General features: G+C 40.9%; 1 protein-coding gene and 1 long non-coding RNA gene across 8 annotated transcripts in view; one reads left to right on the top strand and one right to left on the bottom strand.

The window, feature by feature from the left end:
• The window catches only part of FHIT (fragile histidine triad diadenosine triphosphatase), a 506,430-nt gene extending 487,728 nt beyond the window's left edge, over positions 1 to 18,702 (top strand). For all 4 annotated transcript variants that reach the window (XM_052678998.1, XM_052678999.1, XM_052678995.1 and 1 more), the window contains 2 exons: positions 11,443 to 11,546; positions 18,406 to 18,702. In XM_052678998.1, coding sequence (XP_052534958.1) covers positions 11,443 to 11,544 — 102 coding nt within the window. In that variant the 3' untranslated portion in view covers positions 11,545 to 11,546; positions 18,406 to 18,702. The remainder of the gene's footprint in view (positions 1 to 11,442; positions 11,547 to 18,405) is intronic.
• Positions 847 to 19,280, bottom strand: part of LOC128078617 (uncharacterized) — an 87,597-nt gene continuing 69,163 nt past the window's right edge. For 2 of the 4 annotated variants that reach the window (XR_008205728.1, XR_008205727.1), the window contains exon 12: positions 847 to 6,752. This is a non-coding gene — a long non-coding RNA (uncharacterized LOC128078617). The remainder of the gene's footprint in view (positions 6,753 to 19,280) is intronic. The other 2 variants (XR_008205730.1, XR_008205729.1) reach the window with 2 other exon arrangements.

Raw genomic sequence — 19,280 nt, 5'->3', positions numbered from 1 at the left:
TGTAGGACCTTTTTGGTTCAGACATACATAGCAGGTGCAAAGTCAGTTTAAAAAAAAAAATTAATTGGTTTGAGATAGTAGCAGAAAATGATTTTCCTTCATTTGCAGAATCAAAATTAAGGTATCTCAGCTATTAAATTTGGGAAAGGATTGCGTATTTCAGTACTGCAGTTACTCATGTATGAAATACAGAAAAATGTTAATTGAGGCAGGGTTGTGAAGGGAAATTAGTTGCAAGTGGACTGCAGATGAGTAAAGGGATTCTTAGGATGTTGCACCTCAGCCATACTTTGAGGTTAATTCATTAAAGATAATTGGAACGTTAAATAGTTTCCTATAAGGAATTGCTGCTACAGTGGTCTGACACTTCTGGTCTGATTGAATCAAATGCTAATTACTAATATTCAGATTTATGCTATGCTTATTTATGGACTGGCTACTCTGATTACTTCCTTGACTGCTGGTAATTTTTCTGTCAAGGGTAACAGCCCTTCAGGCACCTGAAAATAAGGGCTGGAATGAGGAACCTTTGGCAGAGGAACTGCATGTTTCTGTCCTCTCCATATCTACTAAATCTGCATTAAAAATAGGAGTGGTTCAGTGTTTTGTGTTTTGTAGCTGATGAAATCCTTGCCAGTAACTTCAGAATAAATGCAACGTTCTCAGTGTAGTTCTGTGAATAGGCATGGCAGCTTCTTTCAACCGCTGCACTCGAGCAGTTCAAACAGATGGGCTCAAAAGGTAGAAAAAAAGAAAAAAGAAAAAAAGAAAAAAAAAGCAAATTGGACAGAAGTGAGAAGAAAAGTATAGCACCAAAAAGCCAAATAAAAATCCATAACCTCTTACTGATTTCTTTTGTTTTCCTTTATTACTGTGACATAAGTGTTCTCTGCATCTATTTACTGTTACTCGGGGTCTCAGGCTTGCATATTTCATATGCCCAGATGGCCCACATCACTTTGTGAGGGATGATCTTTCTGTGCTGGCTAGGTATGTGTGCCAGGTCCCATGCATGTTATCACTTATTTATTGCCTCCCTGGTGGCATGCTGTCGCCAACAGGCGTATAATTAGAATAGCTTGGGCTGGAGACCTGTGGAAAGTCTGAGTACTTCTGTAATAGGCCATAAGTGCTGCAAGACTGTGTCTGAATCCTCTATGATTTGTGCTGTTGGAAGCTCAGGTTTCTTCTTTCACTGACGTTCTACTTTTATAAGTAGATGAAATCCTCTCCTTTTGGATCTGTTCTCATTTGTGTTGCCTTATTTGATGATTTGTTATTATAAACAGCCTGATTTTGCTTTCATGGAAACCTCCAGTTGCTTAGACAGAGTAGCAGCTTCTATTGCCCCCTGTGCTCCCACCCTGTACAAAAAGAAAAGTGAAAATAAGAATAGGAGAAAATCATTATCAGAAACAGCTAAGCTAACAGCATAATCTGCAAGTTCTGTGTGTACTGTTATGATATCTGAAACATAATTATCAAGCTTAAGTTAATTAGACTAATGCTTAGAAAATCTGGCATGGCAGATTGTGGTAAGTAATTATATATACCGATTAAAAGATGTAATACATAGTGAGCAAAGGCAAAGGAAAACTCCATTTGATACAGTCAGTGAACACAGACAATTAAGAAGTCAAGGAGATGAGCACTGACAAAAATACTGAACTTTGTAGAAGATGACGGGCAAGATGCCGGTTTTCCAGCAGAACAGATTTTACACAGTATCAGTCAAACACTTTTGTTTTATGAAAACCCGTGCCACTGTTTCCTAACTGAAGTCTGTGAAGGGCCACTTGCTTTTTGCATTTTGATTAGCTGACGTGACTACAAGGTTACGTGCAAACAAGAATGTGACATTAGAATACTAGTTTACATATATAGAGAAGTCTTGTAAATGGCTTTTCTTAAAGGCAATTCACGAGATGTCATATAAGAAATAAAGCTGTTAAGACAATGTCTTCTGCAATTAAATGTAATATAATAATGCTTACGGGTGTGAATGAGGAAAGCTTGGGCACCTTTGTACACATTAGAACATGCACAGGATAAGCCCTGGGAACACAGAATATGCCTCCTGGGAGTTTTGATGTAAGGCTCGCTAAAAAAGGGAAAGGCTTATGGGAGAGAAGAATGGAGTAGTAGGCCTTCTGTAGTAGTTCTGCTACCAAGATACCCTGGCCTGACTTTGAATTGTATCTAAATGAATAAAATGATTTTGCAATTCCACCACGTGATGTGGCAGTACAACCTGTTTTCCCAATTGGCTTCCTCAGGAACAAGTAGAAAACCTGCAAATTCCCAGACTGGCAAACTGACATGATGCAAGCTCATGCTAGGTCTGTTCTCGGGGTATTTGATCTGCACGTATTGGAATGGAGCTTTTGGAAAAATATGCACCTCTTCTCAGTTGAGCCACGAGCTATGTTCATTTCGGCTGGAAATTGCTTTCCTTTCTGTTGATCTCATCATTTCCTAAGGCGTGAACAAAATGAACTGAAAACAAAAAGTTACTTCATCTCTGAAAAGTGGGAGTATTTTGGTTGCTTTTCCCATCTTCGCGTCCTCTCTGCCTTCTACCCTTCCATGTTTACGTGCCCACCTCACCCATGAGGCTCCCAGGAGCAGCGCTCACACCAGTGCTGCATATAAGTTCCAGCGAGTTTTCAAGATGAATATTTCTAAAATGGGTGTGCTCAAAGGTTGGAACATTAATTCTGTCCAAAAGCAATGATACTCAAATCTGCATATTAAATATTGTTATGCAAATGGTATCAGTACAGGATTTCTGTATAGAAACATGGAGGTGTCTGGGAAGATGCAGCACAGGCTGTGGCAACTGATTTTTTACTAGGCAGTTTAATAAGACTTTTCAATGTATTTTCATCAAAAACTCTTTTCTTCTAGTGGAAGCTATCAGCCTTAATTAACTGCACAATGTATCCAGCTAAAATTAATTTTCCCCAAATTCAGTCCGTTCACTGAAATCTATTACAGCATTTTATATTCCCAGGCTATAATGCCATCCCCACTCTTCAGCATGGGGCTCACGTGGGTATAGCTGTGGTCTCCCTCCCCCCAGAAAAAAGAATTTGAACAGAAGGGCCAGCATTGCAGCTTGAAAGAGGAGCAAATATATTCCTCCTCCTCGAATAAAGGCAGCCTGCGCTCCTCCACCCCTTGAAAAAGCCACTGCTATCCCAGGCTCAGCTTCACTAAGAAAAAAACCAAACAACTAGGGGTTCTTGTGTTGCTTCTGTGTTGTGTCCCTTGCCTGTGACTTTTTGTTCTCATTTGATTTAGTGTATGAGTTCAGAGGTTTATGTTGGGGGATGAAGAAGCCTGCCTGGACAGTACTGAGTCATTTCTCACTCTCCTTTCAGTTCCTTTGTTCTGGGTGCCCCATCAGTACAAGGTGCCATGGGAACCTCCTGCACAGCTCATGACTTCTGCATCCATCCCTTGCAAAGGAAAGTCTTTGACCATGGATGACTTAGCTTTGTGAAGTTTGTGTAGTAAGATGAAGTAAACTAGGTTAAAACCCATGTGATACTTCTTAAGGGAACATCCCATTTAAGCTTTGTGGCAGTAGTAACTTGCTTGGAAAACTGGAAGAGGTTATTGACCATCTGATATCTTCAGTTCTGTTCACGTATCTGGGTCTAGTGTCATATACTGCTGTTGCAGTATCAGGACAATGCAAGCCTACACTTGATTTTGTAAGTATTCTAGACAGTAAAGGATACATATATATTTCTTTTTTCCTTTGCTGCCACTTTAAGAAATGAATTTTCAGACTCTGGGGCATTTGCCCTTGACAAAACTTGTCTGGTTCGTGTGGCACTAGGTCAGTGGAATATCAATAGATTCTTAATGCAGTCTGTCTCTCAGAGTTTCTTTCATTCCTCAGAGCAAGAGTGAATGTCATTCATATTGGCAGGTTGTAGTGGGAACATTGAGTTACTAATTTTTAGAAAATACACACAGCTTTTAAGTAGTCTTGGTCTCCATCTTGTGTGTCCTCTGTGTCTATAGCAATTACAAGGTTAGACATCCCTTAAGATGCTAGAAAAGATCATTTTGTTGTCTTTTCTACCCTCTGCCTCAGTGAAATATTCATGGTATGGCTCAGGTATTGGGACTGGGTTTAATGTTTCACTGCATCACCATCTGTTTTGTTGTTGCAGTTGTTGTTGTTGTTCCCCTTGGCAGGGGATGAGGATGCACCGAGGCAGCAGCAAGGGATGCTCCATACGGGTTCAGATCTGATAGAAAGATGAGCACAAATCTGCAGTAACACAGTAGCTCCTCTGATCCAAGTTATTTTTTTTTTTTTTAACATCAAAGTCTTTGTAGTGAAAATCTGCCATTATGCATGTAAATCACCGGTGGTTGACAGGCTCTGTGTTTCCTCAAAGGCTATGAAGCCACATTAAAGTAAGCTTTTATACTATATTATATAAAGTTCATTCATATAACTTAGCACAGGCATTGAAATAACTCTCCTCACTGAGACAAATGGCATTATCCAGTTCTAAGGACGTACTCAGGGTATTGTGGTGGCTCGATGGCAAAGGACAGCCCAGACAAACCAGGAGGGGGACACAGAGCACTGTGGTGGCATTGCCTCAAGTGCCTGAGCCTCTTGGCCATAGCCAACCACAACCACCCCAATGGTGGTGGCACCTCTCTGCCCACCACACCTGGGAACAAACACTTTATTTTAACCATGGAGTTTGGTCCATAAGATTTTGCTCGGATTTTTTCAAATCCTTTTTGATCTTGTTCTTTTTCAGTATTTCCCTCTTATTGCTGTTGATTTAAATGTCATGACATTTTAAACATGACTTATTATAACAAAACAGTATATAAAACAATATACTGCATAATAAATGCAGCCATATTTTTCAGAGTGAATGTTAAATGAGAGCAATTTATTCCTCAACCTATTTTAGTGCCTACTTACTGGATGGTATTGGCCACTTAAATCCCGGGGAGGCAATCTTGGAGGCAAGGTAGCCTTGTGTGTGCCAGGCTGAAAGCTAAAGAAGCATCAGAGGGGTGCCTGGGAGGAAAAGAGTGTCCTGGGGATGGAGCTGCATCCAAGAGAAGGCAGACAGCCCTGTCCTAGGGAAGTCTGCTGGCAGGCAAGGGGTCCCTGAGTGCTCCTGGAAGTACACAAGCAGGCTTTGGAACCGCAGGGGTTTGCCTCCAGTGTGCAGCATGTGTCAGTTCTGACATTTGAAATCTTAAAATCTTCCCGCAGTCAGTGGAGAAAGTGACTCAGAGCACAAGCTACTCCAGGAAACACTGATTGAGTGTTGTTTTTTAATTTCAGAGAGTTGTGGGGCTGGGGAGTGGGGAGGAGAGGCGGGGAGGTTTGCTCAATAGGAGCTGTTGGGTTACGCTCATTCACCTGCCAAGCAGAAATCTGTTCTCTGTTCTGGCCATTGTGAGCTCTTCCTGCAGCTCCCAGAGATGTGAGAAGGAGGGAAGGGCTCCCCAGGAGTTGGGGGCATGCTTGTGTCCCTGCTGTTTGCTGAACCAGCTCTGCGTATGCTGTACGACCTGCAGCTGATTTCTTTTGCGCGGGTGGAAAAATACAAAGAAAAACTGAATCAACCTCCCTAACATAAACGTGTCTTTTTTGGCATGCCATGAATCTTACTGAGTGTGCCTAGGCTATGGCAAATATTTGTTTAAAGTTAAGAGGATTAGCACGGGAAGTTCTGACTTTGAGGCTCCCTGAGCCAAGAGCCAGAATACATCAGGCTGATATGGGCACCCTGAGGTTATCTCCACTGCTGGAATGGGACATGCACATCTCCCTGCAGCTCTGACCTTTGGGGAAAATGCTTTCAGTCAAGTAATACATGCACCTGCATGAAATTTTTGAATCACTGACTCTATCCTTGATTAAAGTGCTTTTTCTTGATTAAAAATAGCCTTTTTCCAAATGAGTAATGTTGCATGGCAAGCTGTGCACACAGTATAATGTTTCCTTCAGCATTACCACAGGTGATGACATTGCCATTTCTTACCCAGGACACTGTGCAAAACATCTTTCTCCTGTAGACAGTTCTCACTAGGAAATGCTTTTAGAACTCTCCCCCCCCATCCCTCTTACCTCATCTTTCCAGGTGTATAACTGGTGACATTATCTGCTACCTGGAAGGATAACGGGCAACTTTTTCTACTTAAAAACGAAGTGAAATTGCAGCCAAACGCATTCGTGGGTTCTTGCCTGGATTCATATCAGACTGCAAACAGCAGTTCTCCAAGTCTTTGGCAGGACTTCTAACCCTTCCTTCAAGTATCTCCTTTGTAATGTACTCTCTTTCCAAGAATTTTATCTTAGATGGAGCCAAACTGGAAGTCCATCAAGATTTCAGCTCTTCAGAGTACAATCTGTGTATTTCTCTGAACAGCAAATGTATTTTCTGTACAGCCATCATTCTGCTTGTGGTTGATTTTTGTCTCTTATCCTTTAAAAAGGAAATTGCTCAGGATACCTTTTCTACTTTTTTTTTTTTTTTGTCTTTTTTTGTTTGTTTGTTTTTTACAGTTGGAAAATTGCCCTTGTAGTGTGTGTAGAGCAAAGCACTAAAGCACATGTGCTCAGGGTTTTTACTTAACCTTTCAGTGTTTCCACAAGATTGCCTTCATTTCAGTGATTTGCTAAAAAGCACGTGGTTACTTGTGTCCATGTGAAGTATGAGGTTCAAGTCTTTCCCCGAAGCAAAACAATACAACTGTAAAATATATATGTATAAAACATAATTACAGCCATTATGACAACAATTCGATAAGTAGAAGTAAACACCCTCTTTAAAATAAGGCTTTGATGAACAGAGATTTCCTATGGAAGGCATGCTTTGCAGGGATAACATCAATAGCTGAGGCAGCAGTGTGTTTCATGAAGTGGCGAGACAACTGTAGAAGGATTTTTCCAGGAGATAGTTTTAAAAATAAATAATAGCCACCAATGCAGGAATTTCCTTAAGTAACTGGTATGTGACACAGCAAGTAACCAATACCCCAAGATCAGAGCTTTGTTTCATGCATGTGCAGATATTGATGTAACAGAACCTTAAGCAAAATCAGCAATGAGAAAGTTAGTTATGTGATTTTTTTATTATTTTTTTTTCCAGTGTTTTTCCAGTATTTTGCAGTGTTACTGGAAAATAAAGCAAGTAAATTACAGCACTCTTGTAGCAGCAACTAAATATGGAGGCAGGCCCAAAGATGCAGAAAGCTCCCAACTGCTGAGGCTGCTCAGGCAGGGAGCAGGGCATGCCCTGGGCTGGAAGCACTGTTGTGCCCGTCATGCTTTCATTTTAGATTGCTAGTTGAGTTGAGATTCAAACCACAACTAACCAAACATATTTGGGATGGAGACAGGAGGCACAGACCAGCAGAGACTTCCCCGCTCCCTTTGGGAAGACAGCATAGGTTGGGGAAAGGGTACAGTGTAGCAGGAGTTGCAGATGATAGCAATGACAGTCACAGTTAATTACATTACGGGGAGAGGTGAAAATGAAGTCTTACCAGGAGGATGTAAGCTAAATAAAAAGAGAAAGAAAGCACTGAGGGAAAAGAGCCAGGACAAGCCCAAGGAGAAAAGGGCAAAGCAAGCTATTCAGAAATTAAGTTAAGCAAAGGCAGAACAAGAGGAAATCAGCACTGAGGTCCTTAATATCACCAAATGACTGAGGAGCCATGGGTGCTGGAGGAAGAGATACGTGCAGCCAACCCTTTCTGCCTCCAGTATCTGGAAATGGGTTGCCAAGGGAAAGAGGAAGTGGGACTTTCCTCTTTCTTACAATTCACACATTAATGTGGTGCTGAAATATTATTGTGCAGATTTCACCCAAATGTGGGATTTCAGTAACAAAATGATGCCCCTTTCGAGAAGTCATGACAGTATCCAAAGGAGTACTGATATTAACAAACAATGCCTGCAGGGTGATGCCTGATATCTGATCCCAACTGCTGGCAAATGTTAGTTCCTTGTTCTGTTTTTCAGCTGTGGGCTTTGTCAGCGTTGTATCATGTAACTGATGGAGCAGTTGGGTTTTGTTGTGTTGAGGAGGTTTGGTGTAATTACTCTCTACCACTGTGAATTTTCTTGTAGTTAAATGTACTGGAAGTTATAAACTCTTAAGTATCAACAGTAAATATTCATGGAGAGTGACAATAGTGTTAATTAGCATAAAAGCCTTTTCCCCCCAATACTTAACAGAGCTAGTACTCTGTTAACATAGGTTGCTTTTCTGCTGATGTTACGACAGAAGTAGAAAACACCAAAATACAGATGTTATTTCAAGCTACAACCAGTCCTGGACCTGGGTTCACCATACAGTGTGAATCCTGGGCTCTGCAGCAAAGGGCGAGAAGCAAAGGTTCCCCAATGTAAATGTGTGATAAAACAATACTGCTTTTCCCTTAAGAATTGCAGTGATAAAAACGTAGACCATTCTCCAGCACTAACAACTTTAATAAAATAACATAAAGCACAGCTGTCAGGTCTGCCAGCATTTCACACTGGGAGACATGAGTGAGAAAATGAACGCTTTTCACAAGCAGAAATATTCAAAGAGCTTCACTGTTTACAAGTAATCAAGACTGACAGTCATAGATTATTGGTGGAAGAACATTTTCTGCTTGAGGTGAAAGAAGAGGATAATTTATCAGGAAGCCCAAGAAGTCAGACATCAGTAATGATCTACTTGAAAAAGGGCATATCTTAGAAACAGTGCATTTATTTGTACTGCAAGGCAAGAAGATGTACTGTTATAAAGGAGAGTCAGTGCTTGAAGAATGTTGAACCAGATACAGTGTAATACTGTTGTAATTGGGGCAGCTGCCATTAGAGAGCTGACTAATGTGCATCTGTGTTTGTCCAGAATATTACATATGCATATACATGCTTTCCCATCCTGTCCTATCTCTTCAGAGGTATCTGAACTGCACTAATCTTGTTGTTTATGTTTTTGCTAATTCTTGCGTTTTTTTACCTGCCCCAGTAGCACAACAATAGGTCTGCATTTGGTTCTAGAGAATTTAGGGCTTCAAGTGTTAGCAACAGCATATTTGTCTGTTAGGTGTGGTGCCTTTGTGTAACCTTTCTTTTATGTTTTTATGTTCCCTCATGTGCCAGCAGTTTTTAAAGTGCTGATTAGCTCGAACCTCTGCAGAAAATGATCTGTAGCTTGTGACTGCCCTGCCCATGTCTTGGTGTGTACCCTGGGCTGCAGTGATGCAAGGCTCCATGTAGGCAAACCCCGCTCCCAGTGCTTCTGCCAAGCCTTGCAGAGGGAAGTGCTGTCCAGATATCAAGAAAAGCTGCTTCCTCCCTACAGCATGGAGGGAGTTGATTATAGTTACATCATGAAGCTCACTTCTGTATAAAACACCACAGCAATTCATTCAATACACTTCTGTTTCTTTGAGCAAGCAACATTAAAATAAAAGCTGAGTTAAATCCCTGCCTTATTAATCTCTGTACAAGTGAGTTGGCTCTTGCCTGAATTTCACTAATGGGATTGCGAGGGAAAAGAGCAGCCAAAGACATCACTAAAAGTTAAGCAAGGAGAGCTTGAGGAGCAGGGGCTGGCTTCCCTCGCCTTCGAGCTGTTGCTGCTATGTCTCCTGCTGACACCAGGTCGAATGAGCAAGACTGCTTTTTCAGAAAACCAGCTCACACCTCAGACAGACAATTGATTTACCACCACTTGGCTCGTCCTAGTTGTCTTGTGAAGTGTGAGCACTCACGGTCAATGGGAAGTATAAGGGGATGTGTGCTACTTCTCCCTTTGCCAGCTTAGCTGTGGTACCCGCGTGCCACATAGGTTCCTACAGTGGCAGAAATGATGTATGTTGACCGTGTGTACAGAGTACCTGCTCCTGGTATGTAAATCTTTCTCCATAATTCTGTAGCATTATTACAAGATGAATTTATGACATACCTAGAGCTAACATAACAATGAAGATTAGTTCTATACTAGTCAAACAGTAATACACTTTAATTTGCCTACAGCTATTGTATCATATTGGCATGAAAGGAAATAGCTTTCTAAAGCAGCTTCATCTGCTGAGCAGAAAGAAATCTGTACTGCAGAATGTAAAACCGCACAGGACTATAGCTGGCAGCAAAATTCAGAATTGGAGAAACACAGCACAAATAAAAGTATGTGTGAGTTGGATATATGCTAACAATCCTAGTTTATTGCTAAACATGCCATATACAGTAATGAAGTTTGCTTGGCAGGTACAATATTGTTTTGTCTTTGTTTCTAACTGCTTCATCTTCTGAACTAAAATTTGCCCAGGATTAAAAGGTGTAAATTCATTTAGCTTCCAGCTTTGTTTGTGGCATTAACAATGAGTTGATATTATAATGTTTTTCAGAAGCATGGAAGCTGTTAATACAATCTGTACCTGTGTCTGTACCCAGAGACACACTAGAAATCTCAATACTTAAGCAATTAACGCAAATGTTTCTCTTGCCTGCTGTTAATGTAGTCTTCCCTTGATAAGTGGCAGAAATTCTTTGAGTGTACATGTGTACAAATAGGCACTTGAGTGCTACCACATAATATGTGCCATAAAATAGGACTCTCTTCTGGAGAAGCAGTAGATGGGTTTGAAATTTTCAGGTCTGCTATAATGTCACTTAATTCTTACTACATATGGGATTTTTTTGAAGGTGTATTATGCAGCTAGATTGAAAAATTAACTGTTTCACAACTTTTGATCTTTTTCCCCATTAAATCACTGATGAAATATAGTGTTCTTAAAAGAATTTTCTTTTCTAAAGTAGGGCTGTACCTCACTTTTAAAGCAAGGGCAAGGAAGGACTAATAACTTGCATGCAGGGAAGTAATGTATCTCTTCTGAAAACTGCTGGTATAAACTGCAGATGGAAACAGCTGCAGTGGGGCCTTGTTATCACAATAGGTCTTTGATGAGAAAGCTAGCCCCATGGGAAGAGGAAAAAGCAGAGAGAAAATTTTACATGAATTACTGACAAGGTGTCCAGGCAGCTTCTTCCTGGACCACTCCACCAGTCTAATGGGCACTTCAAGCTGCCAGAGGGTTTGTTATCCTATTACCTACCAGATTTGCATCAAAGACTCACGAGGTATCTGATCATCAGCGCACAAAGGTGAACTATGTCACTGCCTATTACTCATCCTGGCACCCTGTGTTATCATCATAAATCCTTCAGAGCTAGTTAGCCAGATCTTCTGCTGTTGCAATCCAAAACCAGTAACCTTCACCCTTCATCTTTCTACCTTCATGTCTCTCCATCCCATAAACCCATGGAATACTTTGATAGTTTCAGTCAGATGTGTCTTGCTTGTGACAATAGAACTCCAAAAATATATATATATATATATATATCAACAAGCTATTTTTTTCTTCTTCTCTCAAAAAAAGTTGCAGGGCCATGACAAAGAGGATTCCCCTGACAAGTGGAGGACAGAAGAGGAAATGGCAGCTGAAGCAGCAATTCTGAAGAAGTACTTTCAAGAAAATTAAAGGTAATGGTTTGCATATCAACATACTCCTGCAACACCCAGAACTGTTCAATTCTCTCTTCTTAAGAACACACAAGACTACACAGAATGGAACAGAAGTAATGAGAGCTCTTAGGTTTGTGTTGTTCCAAAATGGACAAAGTGCTCCAACAGTAGCTAAAATAACGTCCTCATCCTTCAGTAAGAGCCAACTTAGAGCTTTTAGTTACCAGAGAGCAGAAGAATAACACACTTGGAAATCAGAACCATCAGTAGTTACTCCAGATGAATGCCTGTCCTAAGATGTCCTTGTTCTGCTTTTAGAACAGAAAACCATGATACCACCATGATACCTAGACAATGAGTTAAAAACTGCTGTGCTTGTGTACACATAACAAGTACCAGCAGAGTTCAGACTATAGAGTAGTACGTGCAAATGCTAGCTTCCTCCTGCACATCTTAAATCATCTGATCAGTTCAACACTTAATGTTACGCCTGCTGGAAAACAGCCTGTTCTGCTAAATTCCTGTTGGCCTTAAAGGAAAAGAAATATGTGTAGGGGGGAATAGAAAAGAAGAAACTCTTGCCAAACACTAACATTGGTGCTCTAGAAACAGAAAGGTTTTCATTTTGTACCCGGAGTCCCAGAAGCCAGATTCTTTCTGTAGAAATGAACTGGCCCCCAGAGAACGATATGAATTACGCTGGGATGTGTGCTGCGGCAGTGATGCCAAAAGCTCCCTCTCCCCTGTTCCCCATATGTTGTTTGTCACCATCCAGCACTCTCATTTCTCTGTCATTTCTGACTTTCATATTTTTTTTCGTCAGAAGAACTAAAATCCCATAAATATCCCTTTTCTCTGCCTGTGACTCACTGCTTGCAGCCCAGCTTGAAAAATCTTGAGCTCAGCTACATGGCACACATGGCACCTGTGCGTGACAACTTCATCTTCTCTGCAGTTCTATCTTCTCTATTTGAGCTGGTTTACTGGACTCTCTCCTTTCTGTTTTTCACTTGTGTGACGACTGCAGCAAAAACACCAGCTTCTCCAGGCCAATTAACCATGGCAGCACCACTGTGGGCTGGCACAGAGAAAGTTGTGTATTGCAAGTCATTTGCAAGAGCAGGGGAAGATTGTCCTCAGCACCTGGGACTGATCCAGTTGGGCACATAGGAAGATCAAGGACCAGAAATAGGGTTTGGGCTATACAGTTAAGTTTCAGCTGTGACTGTGGGATTTGTTTGGAGATTAGCATTTCTGAGAGCCAAAAAAGTGGGTGACTCGGACAGAAAGGCCTTATCCTTAGATAGTACATATGCCAGCAGTCCTTTCTACAAACAGAGGCATTATGTAGTGCTTCATCCATGGCATGAATAGTATTCAGAATATGGTGGGTATGTCTGGGATTTAGGAGGGTTTTTTTGTTTGTTTAGGAATGAATTTGAAGTACTTTTACAGAAAGGTTCTCAAGGGAATTGAAATCAGATACCCACGTATTACTAATATGTTCTTAGATCTCCTGATACTAAACACAAAGCTTTATAGATGGAATTGGCTTGCAGGAATGAATTTATACATGTGGCAGGACTTTTATTTCCATTTATTATGAAAATAAATCAGTGTGTCTCTGCATGGATGACCTCTTGATAAGTTCTCCATGATATTAAGGTCATTACCTTTCCTAGAACAGGCTGGTAAATTAAATCTCAGCAGCGTGATTATCATGAGAGCATTTTGCTTAGTACAAACAGTCCTTCCAACCCCTGGTTCCCACTGCAAGGCATCACTGTCAATCTATTCTCCCTGACATTGTTTTGCTTCTGATGTTTAAAGCTCTGAACCTCTGATAAAGGTGTATCTGAGCATCTTCTGAATTTCTCAACCTTTCCCTACTCTCTTAACCTTGCTTTTAAAATGATGAAGATTGAAAACTCTTGGCAAATTAGCAAGGTTATATACATTCTCCTTCAAAGCTATTTTTGTTTTTCACCTACAGAGGATTTATTTTGCCATTTATAAGTTTACCTGGACACTGTTTGACTTGAGCTTTTTCATGCAGAACAGGGAAAGTCAGAAAGAGCTGAATGCATGTGTTCTGGAGCCAACAGATGGCAATTTTTAAGGCCTCATGCATTATTTTTCTACTTAAGTGTTATGTTCAAGGAATCCCAGCTCAGCTAGATTAGCCTGGACAGACTGAGCAGTGCCTCGGAGCCTTGCTAGCTGCCCTTACATTTATCACAAGTCCTTCACCAACTGTCACAACTCCTGTGTGACTTGATTAGGTACAGGTACACTTTTTTATCTGTATTTATAGATTATCTGATCAATAAGGACTTTTAGATGACTTTCTTTTTCATAAGAAGCACTTGAAAAAGGTAAGAAGCTCCTGATTCTTTTCCTACTACATATGCTGGTGTTGATCCCTCTTTGGTGGGTAGCCATGGCTGAATCATTACCCAAATTGTTGGATATCCAAGTTGAAGTTCAGTGTCACTCTGAATAAGGACAAGAAAAAGAAAAAAAAACTTTCTATGGAAAGAATATTTTAAATGTCATTGCTCCTGTTAGCCACTTGCTTGCTTAATGGCACCAAGATTTGACCTCTTCAGGTGCTGTTTCTACTTGTGTTGGTTACGTTTGCTAACTGGTATCTCTTTTGAGGTAGAACCACGAGGAAGGAGTCCTCACTCAAAGGGCAATATTTGATGCAGAATCTTAATTTGCAAGCTTGTTTTCAGTTGCACCTTCAACATCTTTCTGTTTAGAGCTGGCTGTTTTGATAGTCTGTTTCGTGCATTTTAAATCAGGGTACACATGACAGCCAAAAGGCTAAAGATTAAAAGGGTTACTAACCTTCAGATAGGATATGAAGAATGTTTCTCTTCAAAGGCAGTTTCAGTGTGTAGTGTGGCTTCTGAACGAAGAACCAGGCTGCACAAGTGTCAGTAAAAGTTTTCCTATTTATGTGCAATTGCAGTCATATTTCTATGCTGCTGGAAAAGTGTTCAGTCTTAACTATGATGTCAAAATGTCCCTTTGCATAAAGGAGATTGGCAGTGATATTCCATTGCCTAGTGCTTTTTGAGCTGCAAATATCCCATAGCTTTTAATTGCTTAATCATCTGAGTATTTGTCATCCAACATGCAAAATTCATTTTTAAATCTCTCAAAAATAATACAGGCTGCACAGTGGTGCAGGATTTCTAATGTCAGCTTTACCCTTCATCCCCAGTTTGGCAGTGTTTCTGGAGAATATAGTCTATTAAACTTTGTCAGAGAATACAAATTTTATTCATTTTTTTCACCCCACTGTGAAAGAGATGATCTCGTTCTTTGAGAGCATTCATCCTGCCTCACGACTCTCTCTTCTGTACCAAGATATCAGCATGCATGAAAAGATGCTCTTCTATTGACTTCAGCAGGGAAATTACCACCGTTAGCAGCAGCTGACCAGAGGGAATTTAAACTGGCAATTTGACTCGCATCTGGTCTTGCTCCAGCACATCTGATCGTTCATGCTGCATGTGCAACCACGAGCACCAGAGCAAGCACATCCCTTTCCTTAAATTTAGACAAGTGTGACAAGATGGCTCAAAGAACCTCTCCTTGGCAGCTTTACTCTAAGAAAAGCCCTCCCGTTATTTCTGGCACTTTGAACTAATAAAACCGCAGACTGATGATTATGCCTTGGAGTGTGTCCACCACGCCAGCACAGAAAGTACAACGTGCCATGAATTCTGCATCAGTGGAGGTGAGTGCCCATCAGCTGTGGGAGCCTTGTTTCACACGCGTGGCAGTTCTTGGAGTGCTTACACTGGAGTAAGAGTTGAGGTGTGCCGGGTCTTGGGGGCATCCCCAAGAGCGTCACTGAGAGCTGTTCATGGCTGCACTTAGGAATTGTTTGCATATAATCCTGAAGTAAACACACACATCCTAGTAATCAGCTATAGATTTTGCTGCACTCCAGCCTTAAGTGCTATTAATTATATCCCCTACTCAGCAGCATCCAAGAACCATTAATTAGAAAGCAGAAGCTGACAGTTTGCTTGTCTGTGTGAAACTATTATGACCTGAGAGTGAAATATAAGCTTCAAAAGAAACATGCTTTATGAAGGTCACCTTGGAAAACATCATAACAATCTGTCAGAATAGAACGCCACACTCCAAGTGTGCATTTTAGAATGACATTATGCTTTAAGTAGTTGGAAATAGCAAAGAGAAGATGGATTGGATCATAGGGCCTGTGCTTTTTCACCCAAAACTTTTTTTTTTTCTATAGCAAGTAGATATAAAGTAATCTTTTTATCATTTCAGTGGAGTGGAAGGAAGGTTAATATCAACAGAAATTCCACAGACAAACATAACGGGGCCCTTGCTGGTATTTTTGAAGTGTAAAACATCCACAGCCACCACTTCAGTAGCAGGAAGGTTTATGCACAGGAGTTAAATTATCTCTTCAAGGGAAGATGTAAACAGCCAGGAGAAATGTAGTGACTGAGCATAGCAGTAATACCCACCCTAGAAGGCTCAGAGCAAAGGCTTTCCCCAAGCCAACGTGGTATGTTAATGCATGGCAGCTTCAGCATCAAAGCAGATATTTCTTCTAGTTGAAGCATGTCGTTATTCTTATGGAAACAAAGCTGCAATAGAGTTAGCTGTGGTTATGAGTTAAGTGCCTTCCTCTTGCAGGAAGCCACCATAAACATAATGTTATTCTCACACTGAACAGAGCTCTGTTTTGGGGATGTAAGTGGTGCTGTGCTAAAAGTTGTATATCTCGTTCTCTGGACTTCCATTTCCCTGTAGGTCGCCATTTAATTCAGCTGTAAAGAGTACAATGAATTCCATACTGCACTGCTTGGATCCTGCAATTACAGCTACAGCAGCAATATCATGGCCAGAGACACAGGCAAGATTGTGCTGCAATAAAGGCAAAGCTGCAAATGCATTACTGTTAGCAAAGGAAGCTGATGGAAGGCCAGATGTTCTCTTAACTTGCATATCCAGAAACCTAAATGCTTACCTGAGCTGTCTGTCAAACGCCAAGTATTTTTAGTGTGATCTGTTAAGCACTGTTTGTGAGGAAAATGGAGAAGACAATGCCGAGCTTCAAAGAAAGGTGATACCAGCTGTGGTCAAGGACTTTTCTACCCGAACTTATACTAAAATGGTGCTAATCCCTTCCCCTTAAAGCTGCAAAAAGATGCATTCACTAAGCAGCCAGACCCTTCTTGAAACCAATTCATAAAACTCGTGCCGAGTAATTCACAGGCTGCCACCGAGCTGTCAGTCAAGAGGTGCATACAATGGGTACTGTTGCTTGAAATGCCATGGAAAAGGGGAAGCTTATGTTTCAGTAAGAAAAGACAATCAAACAAAGGAGAGGCTGGCTGGGGAGTTGCAGCCTCACAGCAGCAAGGATCCAAGCCTTGCATGCAGCCTGGGGAAAGAAGTTCAGAGGCTGTGCCCCAGTGTAATGCTTGGGAACAGCTTTGTGTTTAATAAGCTGATACCGCTTTCTGAGTAGTGAAGCCAGCTCTAAGCATGGTCTGAAGTGAAGGCACAAAACTGAAGATCCCAAGCAAAAAGTCTAATTCATGCTGAATTATTAGCAAAGGTTTGTATCGAGTTATCCTATTGCTGCAGCTGCTGCATAATGAAACAGCTCACAAGTTCGCTCAAACCTGCAACCTGAACATGACCTTGAAGCTTAAGAGCTGCCTTTGTGTTTCTGTACTGAGGCTGTGAGGGTGGAAAGGCAATATAATTTCTCTGGTAAATAACTGTTTGAAAAAGGAGAGGTGTGATGGACATTGGAAATACATTGGACTGAATGTATTCGAGGCTCTGTTGTTTGCCAGGATATCAGTCTGTACACAAAAGGCCAATTATGTGCCCCATTTGTGTTAGCATCCTGGGCTAATGCAGGCCTCCAGTTAGAGATGCAATAAAATGACTTTGTGCATGGGGTCAGCACATGATGCTTACTGCTCTATTCAGCTGCAGTTGCCAGGCTCTCAGCATTTCTGTTTCTACCTGCCTGCTGTGGCACCTCATACAGGTCTTTTTCTGGGAAGGCCCACTATAAGATGCATAAAATTGGAGCAGGCTGGGAAGAGCATCCCTCTCATACTCCAGTGTCAGAGACAGCTGAAGTCAGAGTAATGACCCCTCATTATTGATGTGTAATGCTTTGGCATTACTTAGAGAGTCCCGCAACAGGGTCAAGATGGGTGAGGATATACAAGAGATGATGATTTGGAAAGAGCATTTTAGGAGCTTATATAAGAGATCAGGCACTCCAAAGAAAGTGTCTTGCATGAGATTATTATAGCAAAATTGATTTGAAGAGTAAGAAGCTGGATTTGATGACACAAGATGCCCTTTGTAATCCCTTGTTCCTATGACTAGCAGTCAACAGAGCTGTGCACTGTTACTCAGTGACATCAGAGAGGTGCTTCACTTCATGTTTGTTTTCTGTAAAACGATCTTAACTTCTGTTGCAGTGCTTTGTGAGTTAGGAATGAAAAGTGCAACGTGAAAGAAAGGCATTAGTATTATATGGAAGTGAACTGTATTGAAAAAAGTATGTAATAAATCAAACATGCTTCTCTTTCTTACTCTGATATATATTTTTAAAGTAGTTGCATGTGATGGTTTTCTCCTCTTCCGATAGCACAGGCTATAATAGGTGCTGAAATGTGCTGTGTGTGGATTTAACACCGAACATTTCCTTTTACATTTTGCTGCCAGTGTTTCCTGATGGAGCACACTAATGAGCACCCAACTCGTTAGCGATAAACAGCCTTACATTTTGTCTTACTAACACACATCAAATATACCATTATATTTAACCAGTGCATTTGATATTTCTCAGGTAACGTGTCTGAAAAACGTCCTGTGACATAAGGAAGACCTCGTTCTGCCATTCTCAGCAGCCCTGGAGTTGCAGCTGAATGATTTTATGTTCTACAAATAAGGGATTCTTCAATGAAAAATTTTATTGGACCTCTGGATATCATCAAGGATAAATTTCAGCTAAGACAACTAACAGCACTGATTCAAAGTACTGCTCTGAGTAGTAAGTTATATTTTTCTGAATTGTGTACTTGGGAGCAAATCTTTTAAAATTGTCCCTTGGTTTAAATTGAAATAAAGTGCTAGAATAACTGGATAGCTGCTGTGTTTGGATACATTATAGAGTGTTTACTCTGTGTTGTGCTTTTTGAGATTCAGTTATTGTACATAGGCTATTGTATCAAAGAAAAATTAGATCCTTTAGCAGTGTGACATTTCATAAAAAACAGGGCTTTGTTGTAGACTAGACAAGATAAACTTGGAGAGGTACTATTCCGCCAGATAAGATAGCAGAACAAGAAATTTGTAGCCCTTCTTAAGATCTTTCCTTTGTCTGTTGTTTGTAATGCATTGTCACAAAGGTTTCGGAGCTTAAGGCAATACAAAACACTTTTGCAAATCAATGAATATGTAAAGCTGCTAATGTGATAGTCATCGCAGTAGGGTTAGACTGCATGAAAGTCCCACTTGCAGCAACAGGCAACGTGAGCAGAAGTGTGGAACACTCCTTTGGCAAGAAATGCTGTGTTCAGAGCTCTGCAAAGGATCCTAATAGGTTAGTCATTGATTGCTAGCATGTAATGAAGAAAAAAGAAGTCAGCAGTTGAGAGAATGAGTCTGCAAGACATGCATGAAAAGAGCACCCACCATCTTACTCTTGAGCTGGGGGGAAGC

The sequence above is a fragment of the Tympanuchus pallidicinctus genome, unplaced genomic scaffold, assembly GCF_026119805.1.
Source record: "Tympanuchus pallidicinctus isolate F22 unplaced genomic scaffold, pur_lepc_1.0 scaffold17, whole genome shotgun sequence".
Lineage (NCBI taxonomy): Eukaryota > Metazoa > Chordata > Aves > Galliformes > Phasianidae > Tympanuchus > Tympanuchus pallidicinctus.
The sequence above is the reverse complement of the archived record's forward strand: the minus strand, read 5'-3'. Positions and strand labels throughout refer to the sequence as shown.